Source organism: Aphelocoma coerulescens, chromosome 2 (assembly GCF_041296385.1).
Source record: "Aphelocoma coerulescens isolate FSJ_1873_10779 chromosome 2, UR_Acoe_1.0, whole genome shotgun sequence".
Lineage (NCBI taxonomy): Eukaryota > Metazoa > Chordata > Aves > Passeriformes > Corvidae > Aphelocoma > Aphelocoma coerulescens.
Window position 1 is genome coordinate 155275676 of NC_091015.1, and position 25028 is coordinate 155300703.

Genomic DNA, 25028 nt, shown 5'->3' on the forward strand with positions numbered 1-25028 from the left:
CCTTAGGAAACCGAGCTTGCAGATTTCCACCAAAAATCCAGGACTCCTGTCTCCACAGTCAACTGGGATGGAGATACTAAAAGAAACTAAATCTTCTCAGAAAGCCATGGGCTCTGACTGCAATCAGATGCTGAAAGTGCTGCATCCCTATAAACTCTTTCCTTTTCTGCCTTTCAGCCCACGCTGCTTTGATTCACCAGTCCAATTGGATGATGCTTTCTGTATAGCAGCTGACTGATGGCATTTCCCTACTTTCTGAAAAGCAAAAAAATACCAGTGACCTTAGTAGACTCTAAGACTAAGACACTTAAATGTTTCCAGCAGTCCAGCCATTATAGTTTTGATTTGTTCCTTGGCTAAACTGACCACCTCTTAGTGACTTCTGTTTATCTGCAGTTCAGTGATGAAGTTCCTTTAATTCCCCACTGAATTGAAATATTTAGGGCAATGCCACAGCTGTGTTTATTCTCACACTCCACCACAGTTATGTAAATACTGCATATGGAGCTGTTTCTGATAAAGCCCATACCAACCCAAAGGAATTATACGTTAGCTCTAGATGACTGCCAAGATGCGCGGCATCCTTCCAGCTTGGCAATGCATATGAATGATATCACATTTTCTCAGAGATCATTTGGCAAACCTTACAATAAAAGAGTAATTTTCTCTCTCCTTCTCAAAGACCCTCAGTGAGCTGAGGAGTGTTTCCAGCATCCCCTTCTCCACCCGCAGAACACAGGGGTGACACAAAACCCAGCGCTTCCAAATGCTGTAACCTGGCACATAAGAGGAAAACGCCCTCCCTCGCTTCATCAGACTTTTTACTTTACAGAGGATCACAAGAAGTTGAAAGCAAATGTTTGGTAGACCCTACTCATTCCACATTTGATAAAGCTTCTTTCTGTAGGAGTGTTCATTATTTAAGAAGTACCTTTTATCAAAACTCTTCAAAGTACTTCTGCCACCAGCATTGGCTCAGGACCAAATCAGGCACTGAGTTACAGTTCATGACTCTTCCTGGCTCAGATTATGTATTCAGTGACTGATAAAAGTGTGGAGTAAATCCCTTGAAGTTAATGATAAGCTGGAGCCAGAGTTATTCAAGTCCATCACACTACTTTGATTTTGCCCTGGCACAGTGAGGAACAAAACAGTCTGTCACTGATTTTGCAAACTTAAAGATCAATCAAAGGCCAAACTGTTCACTCTATCTCCTCCATCACTCTCGACACAAGAAACCAAGGTAAGTAATTTTTTTTTCTGAGAATACAAACATAGGAGCCTTTCCAGGAAAAGGGAGGATTTAGAAGAACATAATCTGATTTATATTTAAATAGTTTTAAGTTTTGTTATAAAATGAATTTTAAAAAACTGTTAAGGTTCTTTTGAATTCTACATGTAGCATCAGGAGATGAATCAGGAACAGAATACATGACAATTAAGCAATGGAAACTTTGGGCTTGATCTGCAAGGAAAGTATTCCAGAGAGAGACTGTTAGGCTTGCAAGGAATTCCCCAGCATACTCTCTGAAGAAGCATCTTCATTTGATGAACCTAAATGGAGGTGAATGCAATTTTACCAAGCAAGCGCTACTTGGTAATCAAGTGGAATTTTTCTGTGTGAAAGACTCTTGGTCCCTTTGCTGTCAGGAGGGTACTTGCTGTATTAACAGTTACTTGGTGACTTTCAGCATACAAGGCTAAAAACAATGCAGATACTTTCTTGGGAGCTGGACTAGACTGATGTCCAACCAGAGGGTTTATATATCACTAATGAGCTGTCACAGTTGATTTCATTTCTATTTGCCACCAGCTGGGCTTTAATAAAAGGGATATCAGTGGAGTTGTGCCACATGCAAGTAAAGAAAGGATTTGCTTCTGCAATGGACGTGCTCACACCACTGATTGCAGATGCTGACCAATCTGCAGAGACATCACACACTGCCTTCTCCACCCAGAGAAACCACAAAAGTAATTGAATAGTTTTTAAATGTATATGAATATTAAGGAGAAGGACTCCTACCCCACAGTGCCCAAAAGATCTCTCATCTTTTACTTTCTTGAATTTTTCCTTTATATTCTGGTTGTAATTGTACTGAATATTGGTAATCCAGGAATACAGAGTCCAGGCTTCTTCACAGCGGATTCAGCATAAGCGCTGTTTCAAGGAGCAGTTGGGGTCAGTTATTTGGGAAAAAAAACACCAACAGCATTATTTCATAGAGATGTCAGGAATTTGATTTAACTTTAGAAGATGCTGAAACTTTAGGAACAGAAGATGTGATTGGTATATTCAATACACTGACCACAGCTCCCTGAAGCAGCTATTTTTCCTGAAGCAAAGCCACAGCCAAACTCAAAGCATCTTCTGCAGCAAAGCAAACCTTCTGCAGCTGGAGCTGCATCTGGGCTTGGCAAAGAGCGTATGACTGTAGCTGGTAATAGTAGTAAATGATCCCTTCAAATTGAGAAGAGAGTGGAGGGTCTCATGCTGCTGCATAAATAAGAGATCATGGGTTTGGAGATGAATTAGATGCCTTCTGAGAAGGAATGCCACTGCTTCTGTTAGGAAGTGCTGTAGTAGGACCCAGGAGAAAGAAGAGGATGTGATCCACAAGCATGGGTGAAAACTGATACGGAAACAGGAAAAATTAGTAGGGCTGCTGACAGATCAACTCTGTCTTGTGGATGAACTGTCATAGAAGAAAGTCTTGCTGGAATAGAGAAAAGGCAGGTACACCTTACCTAGCAGGGCATGTCTCAATGTCTCATTATTTTATATGCCTACTTTTTGGCTTCCATGATCAAGAACCCCAGGGATCACTGCTTACCCAAGTGAAGCAAACCAGAAGCCAGACAACCATGACTACAAAGCCACAAATCCCCTCTGCATCAATTACTGGCCTCTGAGTGCTCTGGGGAGAGCCACCACCTGGGAGCCAGTCTCCCAGAGATACTGCCAGCTTCTTTGGGACAGTGTCCATGGGTCACCTCCTGACACCTTCACTACTGGCAGCAGACCCATCTTCCCACTGAATAGACACAGAGACTGATGGAAAAGCTATATGTAAGTGATGAGAAGAAGTAGCAACTGCAGCAAAACTCTTACAACAGAAAAACAGGAATTTCCATCAGCAGAAACACAGGTGAAAGCAAGCTAGAAGTGACCAGAGAGTATTAAAATGGCAAAGTATCCACACACAATCTAAGCACTAGGGATCAGCCTCAGCATCTACCAGTACTGAGCTGGGGCACCTCTGATGGCAGCCCACCACCCAGGGCTCACACCATGGATGTAATTTGCTGCCATACCAGTGACTACACAAGGTGCAAAAGGGAGCAGCTTTAAATACACCAGCTGAAAATCTTGCTCCTTAATTAATGGCAGATCAGGCCAGATCAGAGCTGTGAGACTGAAATCCAATCTGCAGACCTGCTGGTAAGAGAGGGAAAGCCCAGCACTGAGCACAGGACAACAGCCAGGCAGGAAAAAGGGCCTTGAGGTTGTCACTCTCTCCAAGCCATAACACAAAGACTGTGGGGCCTGGGAGCATAGCAGGAAACTGAAACCCTTGCACATTAACTTTCTTTCTTTGGGAGATCTCAGGGGTCTTTAAACTTCTTTTCCATTATTTAGCACCAGCTTGGATGTCAGCACTTACATACCTTTACATACAGATGCACATAAGAACATGATTAACTATTTGTTCTCCTCTGCCCTGCAGCAGTCACACTGATCTTCCTTTCCCTTTATTCTGTGACACATTTCTTGCAGCATTTCTCTTTCTCCATCTCTCCAGAGCTTTATTTTTTTTTCCTTTTTTACAAATGTGCTTGTTAAGTAAAGTCTGCTGCAGTCTTCCCTCTCTGAGTTGGCTGCTCTGCCTTGCTGGTTGGCTTCTTCCTCCATTACTTATTCTTAATTTGTGCTCCTCTCTTCCCTCCATGCATTTCTCAGGGCAGTTCCTTTTGTTTTGTTCTCCTTCACCTGATTCATTTCAAGTTCCTTTGCTCTTATTTCCATTTCTCAGCTCAACCCTCTACAGTTGAAGCTGATTGGAAAAATCAAAATTCTTTGACTTTTTCAAAACTTTCTTAACTGAAGCAATGGCTGAAAAGACCCAAGATGAAACACAAAAACCCATCAGCATTTTTTTTTCATTATTTAAATATTTTCACAGGAAAGAAAGACTTTGGTTAATAGTTTGTTATTCAAAAATCCAGCTGAAAGCATTCTTCCAGCCTTAGTTACTGCCACCTCCTCATCACCCACATCCTTCCTCACCACCCAGCTCACAGTGACACATTTTATTCCTGTCAGGTCACGTTCAGTCCAGCTCCCACATAGAGACACACATGTACACATAAAATTTTATTTATAGTCACAGATATGGCATGCATGCACAGACACTGCTTTTGAGTTACATGTGCAGGAGGTTTACCCATTCCTGTTTGATTTAAGCTGGAGATGGGAAGTACACCAGGAGCTCACCTGTCTGGCCCAGAAGGATGGGGAAGGGAGAAAGCCCCATGTCATTATGTCAGGGGAAAAGATTCAACTTTTTTTTTTAAAAGAAAATGATACATGCCTAATCCCAAATTCACCAGGACCTGCAGAGATTGAAGGTCAGCCACAATATTCTGTAACTATCCAGTTCTATGCTGGTATCTCAAACATCCTGCAGGAAAACTCAGGGGTTTCCACTGTGTCCCCAAATCCTGGCACATCTCCCAGTTCTCAAACTGTTGCACAGAGACTACAGCAGGCTGTAAGACATTAGAAAACTATCTTAACATGATTTAACAGAACAAGAACTATATCATGAAGAAAAAAAAAGAAGTAATGAAGTTCACCCTAGTTTGGTGATTTGTCTCAAAAAAAGACAAAAATGCTCATATTTATGGAAAGGATAATCCTACAGAAGTGTCTGATCTCAGTGGCCTTTCAAGAAAGCTGAGAAGAAACTGAGGCTAAGATAAAAATTGGTATGACCCAGACTAAAACTGGTGGGGAGTTTCACAAACGACGGAAAACAACTACTCTGCATGAATGAAAAAATTTTAAAATCACCATTTCTGCCTAGAGGCTTCAGAGCTCCAGCTCCTACAGGTTGGAAAACTGTCCCTTATCAAGATTGATGACTGAAGCTTGCAAAATGCATCAGCTATTGCAGAGCTGCCCAAAAAGCAGATGATGTAGATGACGGAGAACTGGCAGACAACCAATTATAGAACCGTTAATTATTAATTCCATCAGTTGATGAATTATTAATTGTAGCAGTTAATGACTTGCCCCCAAAATACTGTTATGACAGAAAAAATGCAACGTTACAGGTCCCTCATCTGACAACCCTAGCCCTTAATGAATTGACCCTGGCTACTGAGAAGGGTCCCACAGCCATGCAATGATTGAGGAGGGAGAGGAGGCCTTCCCCATCCCACAACTCCACTCCCGTTCCCCACACCTCAACTTCTTCCCTCTCCTACCCTCAGAGTATTGAAGGGGATGTGGCCAATGCCTTTTTAGCTAAATTACCTAACTTCTCTCAGCTTGAAAGAGGCAACAGTAGATAAACTTCAAGTGCTGCCTACTTGTTCATCCCTTCCAAAAAGGAGCAGACTCTGTGAGCAGATTAGCAGCTACAGTACTATAAACAAACAGGAACATGACAAGAGACATCCAACTTCACACAAAAGGTGGACTTGGACCCATTACAGTAAAATAGCTGGAAGCTAAGTGCCTTGGGGTGACCTTATGATGTGTATCCCATATCGCTCCCTGTGCCCAGAAATTAATTTTTGTGCCTTTCTATGCCTCTAAACTGAGCCTGAGAGGGGGAAGGAAAAAACTGAGCAAAACTTTTTCAGGGCAGTTTGCAGCTTGTTCAAGGTCACATAGAGATAGCAGGTTTTTTCTTCCCCAGCTGCGGCAGGGGAGCGAGGAAGCACCCGGCTTGCTGCTTTCCAGTCAGTTTTTGGCCAGTTGTTTCAGTTTCTTGTTCTCCAGAGAGAGACTGAGAGTTGGACTTTGCTTTTCCTTCTCTGGAATTCCGGATTTTCTCCCTTTGCTACTGGACTGCTTTCAACCTCAGAGCACATCGGGAGGACTTTCCACCGGGCACAGAGGGCCTGGCCCTGGCCCAAGCCCCAGCTCCGAGGAGACCAAAGGGAGGACTCGAACACTTTCCCAGGTTTTTCCTCCACAGCAAAACATTTTATTATTTAGCATTATTTTCCTTTTCCTGTGTGTTTGGTAAATAAATAGCTTTTATCTCCTTCACTTTCCTTTGAGGAAAATTTATTTTTTCCTGAACCTGGGTGGGGGAAGGGGTGGTTGTGCCTTCTCTCAGAGGATATATTTCCAAATTTGGCCAAACCGGAACACTAAGGTTAAAAACACACGTTCATCATGACTTTAAATTTACAGCCATTGTAAGGCAAGGCTGTAAAAGGTTTCTAACAGGTCATGCACACTGTGATAGCATAGCACAACAGGGTGACTTAAGGATGAGGGGAGAGTCAACCAGACTTTCACCCTGATTATTGTCATTTTTGTTCTTTTCTGGATTTGAATTACACTCTTTCAAGTCGCTTTACTTTAATGTTGGATTGTTGATATAGTAATCTAAGGAGATAATAAACACAGCCCACCAAGAAAAAAAAAACAAATGCTAACAAAAATTCTTGATATAAATCAGACTGACTCGAGCAGGCTCAATGACTTCTTCAAAGGACTTATTGACATTCATACAGTAAAACATGTCAGTACCAATAATGATAATTAACTGCTATGTGCCTTTCATCCAAGGATCTCAAGCTGTAGCTCACAACAACACTATGAATTAAGCATGGTCTCTGCATTTCACAGAGGTTCTACAGCCAGAGAGCAGCTCAATAACAACACAAGGAACAAGGCACACATTTCCTTGAGGAGGTGTGGAGGGGGACTTTTAATACTGGTAATGCACCCATTCTGTATCTTTACCTATGCTCTATTCCCCATGCGAACTTAAGTTCTTTGTCTTTCCTTTGTCCACCTACAACATACAGTGAAGAAAAAGTCCTGCTAAATCTGTACCATGCACTAGGAAAGGAAAATTTCCACCTTCCAGGAAGCCCCACAGAGCTGTGGATGTCCACCCAGCGTGACACAGCTCCAGCATGTCAGCAGTGCCAGCACAGTGGTGGAAATGGGCCATCACCTCCTTGGTCCAGGGCTCAGCCTTTGCCCAGCACCTAACTCTGTCTGTGCTTGCTACTGCCAGTGTCATTGACTATGCCCAGTGCTATCAAACTACCTCCTAAGAGGCAGAAAACAAGGTAAGTGTGGCATGTGCTCTCCAAGAGCAGCTGTAACTCATTCTGGTTCTCTGGTCACTCTCTGTGGCAGAGCCCTGCCCCCTGTGAGCCCTAAATGTACATGATTCAGGGAAACCATTCCCCCAACAGCAGAGAAAAACCCCAGGCTGCAAAGGTGCACCCCTAAGCCACACTGCTCTTGGAGGAGACTTGGCATCTGCTCTGCACACCAGCATCAGGGCCTGCTCATACCTGGCAGCACCAAGGTGTGGTCCTGTTCACTAAGCAGGAGACAGGCAGGGTGGGGGCATGAGCCAGCCCATGTTTTCATCAATAAGATATCCAGGAACCTTCTCTACTGCCTAATTACTTGGCTCCCTGCCCCCCCCAGTTGCCCTTAAGTTATATAAGCAGGACCTTGAAGAGGTACAGGAGCTCCTTGGTCTTTCATTCCCTCACCTACTTCAAGATGTTTGTCTTTTTATTGCATTTTTACAACCTTCTGCTTACCTCTTATGTTGTGAGCATTCATGACTCAAGATTTTTGATGCAAGGACTTGTTTCTACTATGTCACACTCCAGTGTGACTCCTCTCTCCATGGGTACACAGGACCCTGCCAGGAACCTGCCCTAGCATGGGTTTTCCACAGGCTCACAGACTCTCTTGGGCATTCCCCTGCTTCAGCAGGAGGTTCCTCCATGGGCTGCAGGTGGATCCATGGGCTGCAGGGACACAGCTGCCTCACCATGGTCTGCACCGTGGGCTTTAGGGGAATCTCTGCTTTGGTGCCTGGAGCACCTCCTGCCCCTCCTTCCTCACCGACCTGGATGTCTGCAGGGCCATTTCTCTCACATATTCTCACTCCAATCTTCTCTGGCCACAATTACATCTGCACAATAACTTTCTTACTTTGCTGTTAAAATACATTATCAGAGAGGTGTTATTATGATTTCTGATTGGCTTGGCTTTGATCAGTGGCGGGTCCATCCTGGAGCGTGCTGACACTGGCTCCATAGGACACGGAGGAGGTTTCTGACAGCTTATCATAGAAGCCACCTCTGCAGCTCCCCTGCTACCAGAACCTGGTCATGCAAACCAAACACACACCTACAGAACGTACCTGGTCAATTTTACCTTGTGATTGTAACTCTCAGTCCAGTCCTGAAATGGACAATGAATCTATCTTGGCCCATTTTTCCTTCCTTCCAGACCAAAGCAAACCTTTACAATCAGAGGGCCAAATCCTGCCAATGACTCACCCGATCATTCAGACTGGACCCTGACGAAGTTCCCTGTAAGGATTACACTGCTCTGGACCCTGGAACTGGAAGATCACGATGTGTGAATACCAAGTAGTGACAGATCAGGCCCACATCTCCTGGCTTTGGCTAAAACATGTGCAAGCAGGATTTTAGGGTGACTTCTAAAGCAGATGAGAAAACCTTTTCAGTCCACACAGCATGGTCTCATTTCTCCAGGGAATGTCATGCCTCCTGTGTTGTGTAGAGAAGAACCTTTGTATTATGTCCCAAGACTTTAAAAGCACCAACAGAAAAAATTTCACCTGAGAGACCTTTTTTTTAATCCTGTTCCTTAATATCATCACCAGAAATTGATGAAAAGCTTTCTACACTGCAGCAAGATTTATTGCTTATTGGCATTACTAGCTGTGACCATTTCCACATCCCTTCATTGGGAGGGGATGCTCCTCTGTGAGGCCTGACATTAACCTTTGCTGCTGCCACCAAGAAGGTCACTTATCAATGAAAACACAGGAAAACAACTGATTTGAGTAGCAATTATTTTAACCAGTTTCTTCTAGCCTAAAATATAATGAGCCCTGCACCTAGAGAAGAATGACATAGATGCTCTGCATCTTTTCTCCTACTGCCATATTTTTATTATTAAAAAAAATTCCTACACACTAATTTTGGTATTGCTTTGTATTAAGGAACTTCTCCTTGGTATCTTACAGCTTTTTTAATCAGGTAACAGAAAAGACAATTCCTGATCTCCTCCAGAGTGAACCCACAGGCAGATTAGGTGAAGGAGACATCTGAGAACTGCTGGCTCTGAAAGCACTATACTTCACTCCTGCTCCAAAATAACAAGCTCACCAAACTATCTGAGAGTAGACAGAGACTTGAGAATCTCTGAACTGGGGTCAGTCTTCCATGAGAAGAAAAAATCCTATGCAGGGCTCCCAGCTCTAATGGGAAAAACAATACTCCTCCATGCCCATTAAACCCGTATTTCACTGCAGCTTTCTAAGAACTGGAGATAATTCAGTGCCAACAAGCAAGTATTTCCTTTTGGGTCCCTTAACAAAGGTATCTTCTCATGTTGAACATCAAATCAGTTCATCCTGGTCCCCACAAAGCTGGTATGACATTATCCCTAGCCTGCACTGAAAAAATCACTGCACTGGAAAACTCAGGCTTTCCATGCCCATGCTTGTTCTTAAATGAAAATTAGCTCAGTTGTAGTCCAAAGGAGCCCATTAATGACCAACATATGCTTTGGCATCCTGCCAGCAGAGCTCTCCTAAAGCCATCCAGCAAAAGTGACACCATCAGTTACAAAATCTGTGTGTGTCAGGTCACTGGGTTATGAAACAGAAGCGTTATAAGCATGTAAGGGCATGGCTTAGGCTCTGCTGTGAGTGAAGATAATATTATTTTTGTGGAATCAGATTACTATCTTGGAATGCATTCCAGTGGGAAAGGGTCGCTGCATTGTAATAGCATTTATACTGGGAAATAGGAGTTCCAGTATTCAGAACTGTTAAAAAACGCTGAAACCAGTAAAGATGCGAATCCATGGGGTGCTACTACAATGCTGCAGCTAGCACGAGGTACTGCAAGCTTGGATGGAAAAATCCAGCTTAGACTGCACTGTGCTGGACTACAGTAAAAATCAGAACTCACTCTTTCCACAGGAAATGACAGCAACACAAAATGAAAACCATGATAACAAGCAATATGACTCTCCCACACATTACTTCCTAGTAACCCCAAAGAACACACACACTTGTAGCATACTTCAAAAAAGTCAGCTCCACTGCAGAGGTATCATGAACAATGAGTGTGTGTCCCTCTGAGTCAGTCCTAGCTCTCAAACCAACTGAAGGCCAGAAGAGCAACAGAAGGTGAAAACTACAATAAAGTAAAAAAAGAAAGGGGAAAAATTATGAGAAAATGAAGTCAATGAGTGCAAAGTATAATTACATTGTACTGATTCAAAAAATGTGACCTGTACGAGCACTTTTAAAATACACTCCATGGCAGAAAGACAAACTCTCAGACAAGTGGAACAGCTGTCAAATCTTAAACTATACAGACATATGTGGGGAAAAAAGTGGCCAGTATCAATAAGCATCTTGATCTAAACTGAGAAAAACTGCTAGGATTATTTCTGGTTTAAAATTGCAGTTCTGCAGCAGTCAGTTACCACTGACTATGGTGGTAACCACCTGGTGAGATGAAGAGCCAAGGCAAAGTAAAGCCATACTAAACAATAAAGCATGGAGGGGGAGAACTAAAAAGGCATATAAATACAAAAAGGAAAGATGGAAAACTACACAGATACTAATAAAGTCTCATAATTGCAGTGCAAGAGATTACAGAGAAACCCATCCTTCCCAAGCCACCTTCTGCTCTCCCCTCTTCTCCTTATCCTTCTCTGCAAATGAAAATGTAACTTTTGTTTATGCCTATATGTAAATGCTGGGAATAAAAGGCATTACACCCAGCTTCTGAGCACCGCAGAAAAACAAAAAGGCCATTATTTGGATGGAGAATCAGTCTGTATCACTGATTTGACTGTTCCCTTTTTTGTTAGCAGCTGTTAGAGCAGGGATCAGGGAGTGTGTTGGTGCAGTGCAGCTGTTCCACATATGTTATAAATAAGGGCTGGTAAAACCTCATCCTATTTTTACCATTATGAAAAAAACAAGTCACAAAAACTCTCCATTAATGCCTTGCAAGTGGAACTTTTCTCCTCTTCTTGACTTTAATGTCCAGAACTGAATACTCAAAACAGACCATTCTTAAAACAATATTCACCAAAAAAAGGAAAGAAAATGCAATTTAGTGGAATCAGACTTAGCCAGCCTGGAGGATGTAACCAATTACTGTCTTTTCCTTCAAAAGCAGACAGTTAATCAGGATGAAAACAACCCCCTGAGACTCTATTTGCAACGAAAGTACTGGATTACTGCATCGAAGTTTCTCTAGCAGAACCCAAAAGCTGAGCCTAGCCTCACATGGTTCAGACACCACCACTCACCCCTCCCAAAGTGGTGCTCACTTCCCTTGCTGGGCTGCTGCGTGTGGCCAGAGCCCCGCTCCTGCTCACCAACCTCAATGCTGAAAAGGTTCACAACCATTCAACAAGAAAGTGAAATCCCAGCCCCAGGCAAATCCCCACTCACCTGTTTTCGGGGTCTGACACCGTCATGTTGCGTGTCACGTAGCACATCTTGAGGGGAATTGTCTTCCTGTCTCTGTGGATGGAGAGCGAAAGCTGCGACATCGGGTCAGCAGAGGCACAGCCCAGGCGCGGAGATTCGGGGGGAGGCGTCTCCCACCCAATCTCTGACACGGGGGAGCCTTTCTTCACATAGGGGGTTGCTTCTCTCATGTATTTCACTATGGAAAAGAGAAAAACAATAAATAAAGGAATATTCAGGAGTTGCATCCCCATGTGAAGTCTCTGGACTGGTATTAACCCTCAGTGCTGTCCATTCCCAGCATGGGAAGCTGTGCAAATACAGAAGATGAAGAAGACCCTGCTGCCAGGGTCAGTATGGTACTATGAGTTAAACGAGGGAAAAGACCAGAACAGGCAAAGTAAGAACATACAGCCAGTGTAAGGCCAGGAGGGCCATCCCACCTTCATATGACAGTGGGTAAGCAGTCATGCAACAATTGCTTCATACAGAAGCCATGAGCTGTCTGAGGTACAGGGATATTTTAAAGAAAGACATTCAACCAAGTGACATGAACCTATTATTCCCCTATCTAAAATGTTCCAGCAATACTTCCAGTGCTTCCAACTCCCACCTTGCTTCTGATTCACACTTGCCTGTGCCCCACCACTAATCTCAACAGCTGTTTCTGCTTGCTGGGAAGCAGTTCTACCTAATCTACTTGTACATATATATATGGAGTAAACAAAAAACAATTCACTTCTTAGCCTCCTCTTGGGGAAATAAAATTACCTTTGAGCCTTTTGTGAGAGTGTGAAGGTGTCAGATTAGATCTCAGCCTCTTCCAGGCTTTTTTCCAGAATGGATAAGAAAAGTAAATGTAGGATTCTGAAATTATCTTAATGTATTAAAACCCAATACCTTTTTTTACATGTATACTTCATATTCACCTCTTTATGCAGGCAAATACTGCAACATTTTTCTCTTGTTTTTTAGTTGTTTTGGTAGTTTAAGCTCACTTTTGCTTTTGCTATTGATGTGCTTGTCAAATCTGCCACTCACAGTCTCCTTCCCCTTTACAAACCTGACAGAGCTCAGACAAGACAAGATGTCCCATTTAAGCACCCTGGTTAAAACAATATTCCCCCTGCACAGATCTGTGGCTACATAACTGGCTGCTGCCACTTGATTGTAGCCACAACTCAAACAGCAGTGACATGAACTAAAAGGGCAGGGGCACCGTGAACTTATTTGGGGAAGTTATTAAATTGCTGTGAGAGAACATTCAAGGAAATGGTGCAGATCATCATGTCAACTCAGCTGAAGAGGCTGGGAATAACTGAAAACCAAAAAGGTGGGTAAATTACAAAAGGGCATTGTGGTGAAGGACGTCAAGTTAGGGAGAGCCAACTGAAGTTTTTGAGTTCAAAATGAAAGCAAGAGAAGTATTCAGAAGAGTGGAGAAGAACAACAGCGTTCCTGTCAAAACCACAGATAAGGTGATTAACTTCAGCAGCACTATTTTCAAGGCACTTCATAAAAATTTTACCAAGAGAGAAACCAGTGCAAAACTAGAATCCAGGCTCTGTGAGCACTTACTGCTACTTTTTTTTCTAAAACACCTTAGTGCCCATCTTGTTCGCTTTCTCCTTTTTAAAAAATCTGTTAACTTCAATCACACGGACTTCTGTGTTTAGGTATGTTATAGGATATTCCTCTGCGAGAAGGACCATCTGTGATTTATCAGAAAGGCTGTCCTACCCAACACTCATGTTTTTATTTCCTTGTCTGATCCTATTCTGAGTATTTTTTAAAATTAATTTGTTCCCTTCTCAGGAACGAATTGGCAATTCCACCAGGCTTCCAGAAACTATTTCAGACAAAAAGAGTTGAGATTGATTTTTTTTTTTTAAACTTTTTTAGACATCTACCCGAAGTCCATTATCTAAAAACCTGCATCACCTAACTCCCAAAACCAGTGCTCATCCTTGGGTAATCCAAAAATCACAGGATTTTCAAAGGTGCTGAAAATAAGCAGTTGTTGCCAGTGTCAAAGACAGTGGTTTCAGCAGTCGGCATTTCACTTTGGATGTACTCATAGCCTTAGGGAAGCCAAGAAACAGAACACATCCAGCTGTGGTGACTCTATTGCTGCTAACTGAACAAACACGACTCTGTCATTAATTTAGACGGGTGGAACAGTTAAAGCTGTGAAAATCACATTCAACCACAAGTTTTGTTCCCTTTAAAATTACAGATTAATGATTAATCTGTTGAAAGAAAGTAATCCAGTCAGTTTTTGAACCCTGGTACAGTGACATGCCAGCAAATACGATTCCAAATAAAAGTCCAGGTCTCAACAGTGTAGCTATTTAATCTGTGCTATTTTTGTCCTTTTTCAGTTGCAGCTATAGGCATTCAACCTTGGCATATTTTAATTAAGAAAAGGAGAGAGGGGCCGGGAGAGGAAGGAAACTGAAGTAAAAAATTTGGCTGAAAACCTAAGCAGGAACACAAAATGTGAATTTAATTCCCCAGAGATGGGACAGAAGAAAAGAGCCAGCCCTTCCATGCGCCAAAAGCCAAGTTTCCATGCGACGTACCAGTGAATTCATGGCAGACAGCTGCAATGCTTCACAAAATCCCATGAAAAAGGAAGCAGGAGTAGGGGGAGAACAGAAACACGATCCTATTTCCAGAAACTGAGTCTCAAACACAGCAAAAGCCAAGAAAACTACCTTGAGGATGTACATCCTATGAAAATTCCTTCCAACTTCTGAACTCACAGACATTTAACTTTTACTACATCTCAACAGAAGATGGTTGCTCAGCCCCAGAGATATGAATAAAGAGCTATTAATGCTGAAAAACTGCTAACACAATCTTCATATGAAATTCTACAGTCGAATGAAAAAAATGAAGTGAATACATGCTCACCATTAAAAAAAAACCAAACTTTTTCTTGCTTCTACTAATAACACTCCACTTCCTACTAAATACAAGTACAGCTCTCTGGATTCATGGCTGAATTCTGCTGAGTTTTACAGCCCAGACTTTATGGCTGTTGTATATTCAGGTGCGTTTCATATTTTAAAAGCCCCTGAATGGATACATATAAAAGCACAAATGTAATATGGGAGTGGAACAGGTGGCAGAACTTGATCCATTTATGTATTTTTTTGTTATTATTTAAATTTCAGAGCCACTGCTTTCCATTTACTTCATCAACATCTGTAATTACATGTCCATAACCACAGCCCAGTTTATGAATTTAGCTGAAATCAGGCACACACTGTTCAGATGACTCATAGGTTTTATCAGCAATTATTTCCTATTTACCTCTAAATTCTGAATGCAAATACTGCAGAACATGCTGTTTTATAACAATGCACCAGCAACCCTACTACATACACAGCAATTTAGGGTGACCCCACATGTCTCCATTTTGCAGCCTGTTCACTAACCAGTTCTTAATCCACAGAGTAAAAAACAAGTTGCTACCAGTATCTATTAATAGGCGTAGTTCTATTCCACACTGCACTATCTGAGATTCATGGATATAGCAAAGTTAAACTGAAGTTACACAATTCACTTCCATCACCAAGTTTTAAAATCAGAAAAAAGATGATACAGTCTATTGGGCATTAAAGCAATAATGTGGATAATACTCAGTTTCCAGAGCATTACACTCAAAAGCAAGATTTTCTTTTGGATACAGTAGCACAAATTCAGGTACTGACCATAAAAGAAACAAACACTGGGTTTATATACTGCCAATGAAACTACCTAATGAATTAAAACCTCAAAACATTTAATAAATGTAAATAAAGCATGCCATTGTATAACAACTCTGAATTATGAATAATTATTTTATAGGCATGTATACATGCAGATATATACCTTCAGAGTATATATATGTTTAACATATATGAAAATATTAAATATATATTTATATAAAAATGCCACAATCTTTAAGACCATCAAAATGTACTCTGCAAACACAGAGAACAATATGCAGGGACTCAGAAAAAAACCCTCATAGTTTCATTATTATAACTCAATTTACCGATAAACTGTAAGTTTAGTCAGGAGTTGTCTAAACCCATTTGTTTGATGCTATAGTTCAACTTCAGATATCCTCATACCAGTACTAATTAATGATCCATACCCTTTTGCTGCACCACTAATAAGAAACTGTGGTCAAGCAATTAAAATTCCAATCTCCAGAGTACCCCTTCCCACAAAGGGAAGACGAAGGGAAGTGGCAATCAAATGAATTAATCCACTGATATGCATTGAAATATTCTGGATTTATTTTTTGATCTGCAAGACAGGCAATGTGGCTTCCAAAAAAGCACTTCATTTATACGCACTTCTGCCAAGTCCCAAGACTCCACAATTAATCCTTTGTTACTGTTCACAGATGACTTTTTTGGGGAAAGAAGCAGGCTTTTAATGAGAGAAGTACTACAGACCAACTTGGTCGTATTCTTGGCCAGACGCCTTTCTGAGGAGTTGGGACTCTTCTGACACATTCAAACTGTTTCCTAGGAGGGAAGACAAAGACCACAGAGGGGAAGCCAGCAGGCTGGAGGAAAACTCTTTTGTTACTGTAGGAATGAGGACAGGATGTGTAGGTTTACAATACGAAAGTAAAAGGAACAACATAGCCAAATCTACTTGAAGACAGTTGATCAAGGAATTCCCCTTTGCAGCAGAAAAGCACAGAGTGTCCTCTAGCATGATACCAGAATCTGCCTGCTAGGCTTTATGCGAGAGATCAAATTTCCTCTGAACTCAATGCCTTATACTGAAGACCCTTATAAAAATGAGATGAGCTGCTGGTGCCATCACCAAAACTAAGAACCAAAGAAAAGAGTTTATGAATCAGATCATCTATGAAGATGTGTCACATGATCCTTTCAGCAGCTTTAATGTGGGCATAAAAAAAACCCAGTCAACAATCCTGCTTGTCAGTGTTTCCACTACATCTCCTACAGAAACATCAGTTACTACATTCAGACAAGTAATATCCGTTAACATCATCTACTTCCCCCCATGCTGAAAGGGATTTGAAATAGTAAACCTCTTGATCTGCCAAGAGCATCAGATCTCCACCTCTGGGAGACGATAGAAATTAATTAAAATAAACACCCTGTGAGAATAAAAATCCCCTTTATACTTTGGCCATTTCTTACACTGTCGTGGGACTATGCTCAGTTTCCCATTTTCTGCTGTTTTTAAAGTAATTCCACTGAATTCAGTGTCTTGTCTATTCATCTCTTAAAGAGACAGGCTTGGATCTAAATCGTAAGGGGCTGGTTTTAGATCCTTTTTAAAATACATTTCACTTATTATACTTTTTATATGGAAGAGAAGAATGAATGTTTTGAAATAATAACTTCAGAAATATCCAGGCGACAAGCACGCCTTTAAGATAAAGTTTACCTGAAAGAAGTGCCTTAGCAACTGGTCCCAAAAGGTGGCTGGTAAGCAATCAGGCTTCAAGTTTGAGTTTTCAATAGGGTACAAACAGGCTGGGTTAAAAAGATCAACAACTGCATTTTAAAAGTATAAAGAATACTTCACAGTGTCCTTTTAAATTTACAGCTGCTTTTATAGAAAAGGTGAAGCTATGTTAAGCAGGGCTATAAGCACCATCACACACTTGCACTCAATAAATGAAGGCAGTACCTTCCAAGAAGCAATTTTGTGTTAAGAGAATTTCTTTGTCAACAAGGTAAGAAGATTTGCAGTCCTGGCCCCATCAAACAGGAGAAAATGGGACTAAATAGGCTATACTCAGGAAGCCATGCAAGGGTGCAGTTTGTGAAACCTCATGGTTTTGATACCCCTGAATAGGTCACAGTCATCAGCCACACTGTGTTATCTATAACAGGTTTAAAAAAAATGTCTTAGAAGTTAAGAAATTGCAGGAGAAAACCCAGCACACGTCTTAGCTGGAGCGATGGGCAGCCCCTGTGGACATTTTCTCCTTCCCACTGCACCAGGGGCCTCCACTCTGATTTCAGCACTTGTGAAGCTTACACATATAATGGAGATTACATTCCCAGCCCATCCCATGCTTCTGTATAACACCAAAATTTCTTCAGTAACTTATCCTCAGTTTCTTTTCCTGAGACTCTGCTTATGATGTGGGCTGATTCAGCCACTGATTCCCTAGGTCTGATGTTCCCCTTTAGCAAACAGTTCTTCAACAGTTTCTGAGTTTCCTCAGCATAAATGTTTTCTGGGCAGGGAAGGCTTTATGTGTCATCTTATGCAGCATATCAATTCTGTCAACTGCAAAGCCTCTAAATATTAATCCATTTTCATTCCTCCACAAACCCACGGTTTTGTACTGCACATAGAGCACCATGAGCAAAGCACACAACTCACACCCCACCAGCCTGAAAGCTTCACCTCCAGTCAGCACTTCCCAGCCACTTCTCTCCGAGGTCACTTGGGGCTGGTCACTACTAACCATCCCCTTTCAGCTCCTTTGTGAGCTGTATTTCCAGGGTCTAATAATAAAGCCATGCTGGAAGTTAACAGCATGCATGCTCAAGGAAGCAGGATGAATTTCAATGCTGGGGTGAGATTTTTTGTATTTCTGTTCAAAACAGCTTAACAGAAACTAAACAGATACAAACTTGTGTTACACAGAATCTCAGTGGAACCAGAGGCTGGATCAAAGGTCTAAATATGTGACATCAGCACTTAAGCTGATGAAGTGATTAAAAACAGTCACAGGCTGTCAGTAACCTGGTACACACAAATTGCAAATTGGTAAAGTAATAATAATAATAATAATAATAAACTAAAGGTAGACTCTTTCCAGTTGGTGTTTCTCAATACTTTCCATTATAATGTCCATTACTCATGCCTAGTACACATAAAGTGCTACAGTTTCCTTCAAGTAGTTTAGTTTATTTTAAATTTCAAAGTCTCTGTTTCAATCAGTTGGATGTATTCAGTTCAGAGTTTTGATATGTCACTATGGATAACTGCATGAATTTTGGAGTCAAGGTCCCATAAACTATTGATCTATCTTTCAAAAATTTTATGTACTGCAGCAAAATAAATGCAGATACATCTCTCTCTTCATAATCTGAAAAACAAATTTTAGCTTATAAAACCCAGAAGTACAATGTTTGGTTAAAAAGATGTTTATAGCTAGATCTAGGAGACACTGATGCTATCTTGAAGAGCTTGTACGCAAAAGAAACAGGACTCAGTGGAGAATAGGGAGCAGCTACATTGGACAAGTGTCTCTTCTCAAATGAACTACAAATTGATGAAACTACTGCCAAAACCTGCAGGCTGTAGCTATCTAACTTACTACATTTTTAAATAAAATGTGACACAACTCATTTGCTTCATTGTTATGTGACACTGAACTCTACAATTAGAACTATGCAGATCTTTCACGATGGAAGTGGAAAACATCTGAAACTGGCAATTTGGGAGCTGAACATGGAAATTAGCAGTCGCATTTTGAGAAAAAGCATTGTGTGACCTGTGAGTCACTCACTGATAACCAAACTGGAGCTTCTGCTTGTCCCCAAGACAAAATGTTTCCTAAGTTTAACAAAAAAAAAAAAAAAAAAAAAAAGTGGTTTTAGTCAAATGATACTAGGAGTAGGTAACCCTACTCAAAAGTACAACAGAAAAATATATCTTCATGTAAAGCAGAGAAATGAAGTGAAATACATTTCTTCAATGGAACTGTAGCACTCAGATTTCTAAGGGCCATCTCCTACCCAAAACTGACACAATATTTTAAAATCTTTTACCTAAATCTCAGGAATAAGTTGATTCAGAATTTCTCGTGTGCTGCTCATGCTTGTTCCCTGCCTCTGTCAGTATTTATAGATCCCTCTCCCATCACCCACACACTCAGATGGAATTCAAGGTGTCTGGCATTGCCAGCATGCTATAATTTTTCTATTTACATGAGTAATCTCAAGTGTCAGAACAAATATTTCAACCGCTAGTGATTATGTGAAAAATACATAAGGGTATTACGGTTTTAGAGGATGCTGTTATTTCAGCAGTCACACAAATCATTAAGTAGTACAGGGTAGACTGAAAATGGCACTCACTGAGAGGGAAATTATTATGCTGTATATGATTGTACCTGTTCTACAGATGGCTAAATTGACACAGGCAAGTTAAACTGCCTTCCTCAAAGTCATGCAGTAAGTCAGTGACGGAGTTCTCAGCATTAAACTTAATTTCTATCTTTATGACTTCTCTGTTTAAACAACTCAAAGAGATCCTAGTGCCAGTGAAAACTGGATTCTCAATGTCTACTGTCTCCTCCCTATGAGAAGACCTTTGAAGATCTTCTATAGATCTCCAGGATTTATTTTGAAGAGCAGGGCTGCATTTACTAGCAAAATTTCTGTTCATCCTTTTCATTCTTCACTGGACAATACCAAGAGCTTTGAACAAACTCAGGGCACACATTCAGCTAAGAATTTGCTGTAACTCCTGTGGCTGGGCTGTGCAGCCCATACAAGTCCTTGTTTTTGGGAATCCTTTAGTTTGCAACCTCACCAACAGAACAGGCTGATAGCCATATCCAGAACACTCAAGAGCCAGAGATTATGGATACTTACCCATATAGGGAAGAGAGGAAGGGAGGAATATGAACCCTATTTAAGTTCAATGGCAAAGAAACACAAATCCAAGGAGGTCCCTAAAGTGTTTATGGGAAACTAGGATGAATATTTCTGATCATGGGCATAATGGAGTAACTCTGTTTTTACACAGCTCAAGACCACCTTTACCTGATTCTGAAGTCCAAGCACAGCCTCACACTGCCTCTGCTCTACCAAAAGTCATTTACAAGATGACCCAGCAGGAGCGTGGCAGACCTGGAATGAGGTTTGGCTCTACACCTACTTCCTGGCTCATCTACAGGCCAGCAGAAAACTACCTGAAGCAGACAGATTGTTGCCCACTGAGGCACTGGAAGGGAGAGAAGAGCTCACACGACATCATCCCTTGTATTCCAAGGGGTAAAGGAAACAGGACTGTATATGCAGGAAGGGTGATGAAAAGAGTCAGACAATGAAACTTTAAGCCATATCCTTGTGCCTCGGTTCTTTGGCTCCCAGCTGAATGGAGCTCTTTTCTCCCACAGATTATGGTTTTCTCTAGGAATAAGCCTCTAAAAATCCTATCAACAAATTACAACAATCAACAATTAAAGAATAAGCACACTAGTCATTAGCATCGGCTAAAAGATTTTCAGAACCACCTGCACTTTGAGCAAGCATGGGAAATTCTCAGAACTGATGCACAGAAAGAGACTGAGACTGAAACTCAACTGTGCTGCCATAGACCATGAACGGCAACATGTGCTGCTCTTTGCATCTCAAAGTCTCTTACCAAGATGACAGCTCTCCTATTCTCATCCCCCAGGAGCTATAGTTACTGTATCTTAAAAAATGCCAATGATCTGGGATGGAATATGGTCCTCCTGGAACTTCTGTGCATAATGCAATTTGGGGTGAGAAAGACTTGGGAGGAGGGGCAGGTTTATTACTTTTCAATAGCATCATCTAAAACTATTCTACAGACAGGATCTCAGAAATGAATTGGTGAACAGAGTGAACAAGGGAAGCAGTCAAAATCCTCATAAAAATACTGATTTCAGAAACTGGTTTTTTTCCATGAAATGGTTTTGTGAAGTGCTTTAAAAATACATCTTCATTCAAATTCTTTTCTTTCTCTACAAACAAAACAGAACTGTGAACTGACATTTTGATTTAAAATGTCTTTTTAAGATCAAACTCCTTTTCTAATAAATATTGCATAGAGTTTCCCAGCATCCATTTTGTCAGCTGGAAAATTTATACAGTTATGATTCTATTAGGTTTCTTGCAGTGGACTGGGCATTTAATCAATGAGAGCAAAGAGCATCTAAATAGGGTTAGGCTGCAAATTCCTTTCAGTGAGAAGTTAAATCCCCATTAGCTTTGAGCCATAAGCCTCCATGGGTTTAATATGCAGCTTAAAAGATAACTCTGTGAGGGGTCATGGCTCTTTACTGAGGCACAGAAAGCCTATTTCACAGATCGCCCTGCAATAATAATGTAAATATAATCCCGTTTCAGTGGACACTTTATCCTTCCAGAAAACAAGCAATGTTTTCTGTCCTAGAAAAAAAAATCACATTAATCTTCAATTTAAGGGTAAAGTAATTCCCTGCTTCATTCAAGCCCTATTACAGAGAACTACTGCATCAGTCCTGGCCCTGTGCTGATGCTGGGGCCAGCAAAGTCCCCCCCACCTCTCTGGAGGGCAAGACAGGCACAGGTTGCTCTCAGCAGCTGCTTTCAGCAAGTGAAGTTGACTTGGAACATCAAAGCACTTGCTAAATGCCAGTTTTGCTAAATGCCAGTTTTGACTGTTTCAGGTTAGGTCAAAGCCAGGTTAAAATAGTACAACCTATTGTTTTTCAAAGTCTGCAAACTGCCTGCCAAGTACTTTTTGGTCAACTAGAACAAGGGGCTGATAAGAGAGGTTGGAAAAGAAACTGGCAATTTCAAGCTGAGCTTCAAAGGGCTGTAATAAAATGCAACCCCCGTTCAAATCATCACAGAGAAAACCATTTGTTTAATCAGTGAGAAGAATGCTAATTTGTTTGTATCTCAAATTTATTTGCCATTTGTACTACTGGAGCACTTACCAGGATTAGCGAGGAAACAGTGCATGACAGCCTCAGATGCTGTGCAAACAGAACAAAAAGCTGGTCCCCTCCCAAAGATCTTAAAAATCAAGTACAAGTTAAAAGACAATAGGGACATGACAAGGAAATAAGCAGGCAGAAGAGCCCACAGTAAAAATCATGCATGTATCTCCCTGTGTTGTTACAGCTGTATTGCATTCCCTGTAACAGAGACAGCAGTAGCAGGTGCTGTTTGTAAAAACACTGAAAACACGTGGGGAAGAAAAGGAAACATGAGTGCGGTGATGCAGTTGCTACGATGCCTTTACAATTAATAGCGGCAAGAATTTTCCGTATTGCTATCACTGCTGCTTCCGAAGCAGGGATTCCATCAAGACATAAACTTTCAGCACCACCTCAGGCATAAAAGGTTTTCACACTGGAGCTGTAGCTTGAATTCTACAGTTGGATATAAATATAGATATAAAAGCAGTTGCCCAAAGCAAAGACAGCTCAAGTGACTGGGAGCAGTTAGCCAGATGAGGATGCCCAGCAGAGCCTGTATGGGCGGGCAGGCTGGCCTTGAGGCACATATAATGAAAAGTCCTCAATACACATGCAGATTAACAGCAGCTCTGCTAAACCTCACAGTCTCTGTCTCAGCCTCACATGTTCAGGCCAATTCACACAAAAGGGGAAAAAAATACCACACTTGTATGTCTGTCCTGTAAGACCTGGGAATAATCCTGTTGCAAAAGTAAACAGGCTTGCAAAGCTTGCAGACTGAAAGCAAAGGATAGTACAAGTATATGCTTTATTAGTGTAACTGGTTTTCTTTATGCTCCAGTGTGGGAGAACCTTTGAAATGAGGAGCTGCAAGCACAGCTTTCTCAGCCAGATCGTCTATGCTTTTACAGAGGCTAGGGGATACACAACAGGGATAACTATCTATTTGAGGCTTGTTTGCTTTATTTAGCTCAAGGGCAGGTCTCTCTTGCTACTTGCAGAGAGCACTATCAGATTATATCAGCGCTGCTGCTTTTTTTTTTTTTGCCTTTATCTTTTTTGTAACAGCAGCAGCACTGATGGGCACAGAGAGGGAAAGAATGTATCAAGAACAATTTCTGCCTCAAAATGCTTCTGAGCTCAAGGTCACTTAGAATTTCTGCCAAAGTCACTGGGTTCATCATCAGTGGGAATTAGCTCAGGTCAAATGGTCAAAGCTGAAGGTATGAAAAAGAGGCAAAGAATGGGAAGTGGGAGGAAAACTAACCCTGGCAGGTAATTGCATGAGAAGCTGTTGAACTCCAATTCAACATGAGATATTCCAAATGGAACCACTGGAAAAGAGCTTTGGCTTCAGTTTCAGTGCTGACGCCATACCTCAGTGCAGATTGCAAACACCAGCCTGTCTGTGTCCCTACTGTCAGGGTGACTCTTCTCTCATCTTGCACACCAAATCAACATATATTTATAAAGAGATCAATCACATAAATAAGCTGACCTTTGGGCTTCTTGCTATTGTAGGTGTGTGGTCCAGTTTTTAAAGGACAAGTTTGAAACTCTGGATTTCAGCAAATATCAGAATCTGATAATTCAGTATTTATACCATACTCATTTACAACTCTTTAAAGACCAATTCTGCAATTGTGCCTCTTATAGAGGCTGTAAGAGGCTGAAGTAAAGTTGGTGACAGATTGAGAGCCTAAAGCAAAACCTTTGAGCAATATAAGACCAATCCACCTGATTGGTTATTCAATTTAAGAAAAAAGATGAGGATCTGGGAGAGGATTTTAAGCTAGATGGTGGCAGAGGTATGTCTGTGACATTTACATCTCTTCCAGCAAAGGCAGTGTTAGAAACTTATTCTGGTGGGTAAACAATGGCCCACTAGTTATCCCAAGTTAGGAGTGAGAGTACTGGAGGGCTGTATACACTCTTTGTTTAACAAAGGGTTATTCTGTAGCTCTTTTATTAAATGCATGATAGAGAATGTACAAGCCTATCAAGTGCAAAGAGGGCAGACCAGTCCTGAAGTTCTGAAGTGCCAGTAAATAGAGTACTGCTAGGTCACTTCAGCCTCCTCCAGACAGTTTTTCACTCTATTTGTATTGCACTGTCTTGTCTTAGCCCACTGAAGGGACAAATCATCATCACCTTCAGAGGCAGGACTAGGAGACTCGTAGGATTCTTTCAGACTGACAGCACAATCCCCAGATCTCAGCTTAGATTACAAACACTAGATCTGGCTCAACACTGAAGTTTATAAGATTTGTGCTTAGCATGCAGGGACATTAATGATCAATGACCAGAAAGCCCTCTTCAACAAAGTGTTAATGAGATAATTCAGTAGCAACAGATATACAGCAGAGCAACTATACAGACACAAGCCAATACAGTAATACATAGACATTTATAAATGTACACAGATGTACATGCATCTTTTCAACATGTGCCATGTCCTAGGGTACTGTTAGGCAACTACACATTTCTGGCTCCCCATTTGTCCAGCAGCTGTTACCTGGTCACAGTGGTCCTACCCCCTCAACCCCTGGGACCAATTCTAAATTTGTTCCTCTGTCAGAAACTGAGCAGCAGCAGCAGTCTCCCTTTCAGCC

The 25028-nt window shown here is 41.4% G+C and overlaps 1 protein-coding gene across 1 annotated transcript in view; it reads right to left on the reverse strand.

Moving 5' to 3' along the window:
- SNTB1 (syntrophin beta 1) overlaps positions 1 to 25028 on the reverse strand; it is a 113096-nt gene that overhangs the window by 45720 nt on the left and 42348 nt on the right. The window contains exon 2 of the mRNA XM_069005400.1: positions 11733 to 11949. Within this exon, the coding sequence (XP_068861501.1) occupies positions 11733 to 11949 (217 nt within the window). The remainder of the gene's footprint in view (positions 1 to 11732; positions 11950 to 25028) is intronic.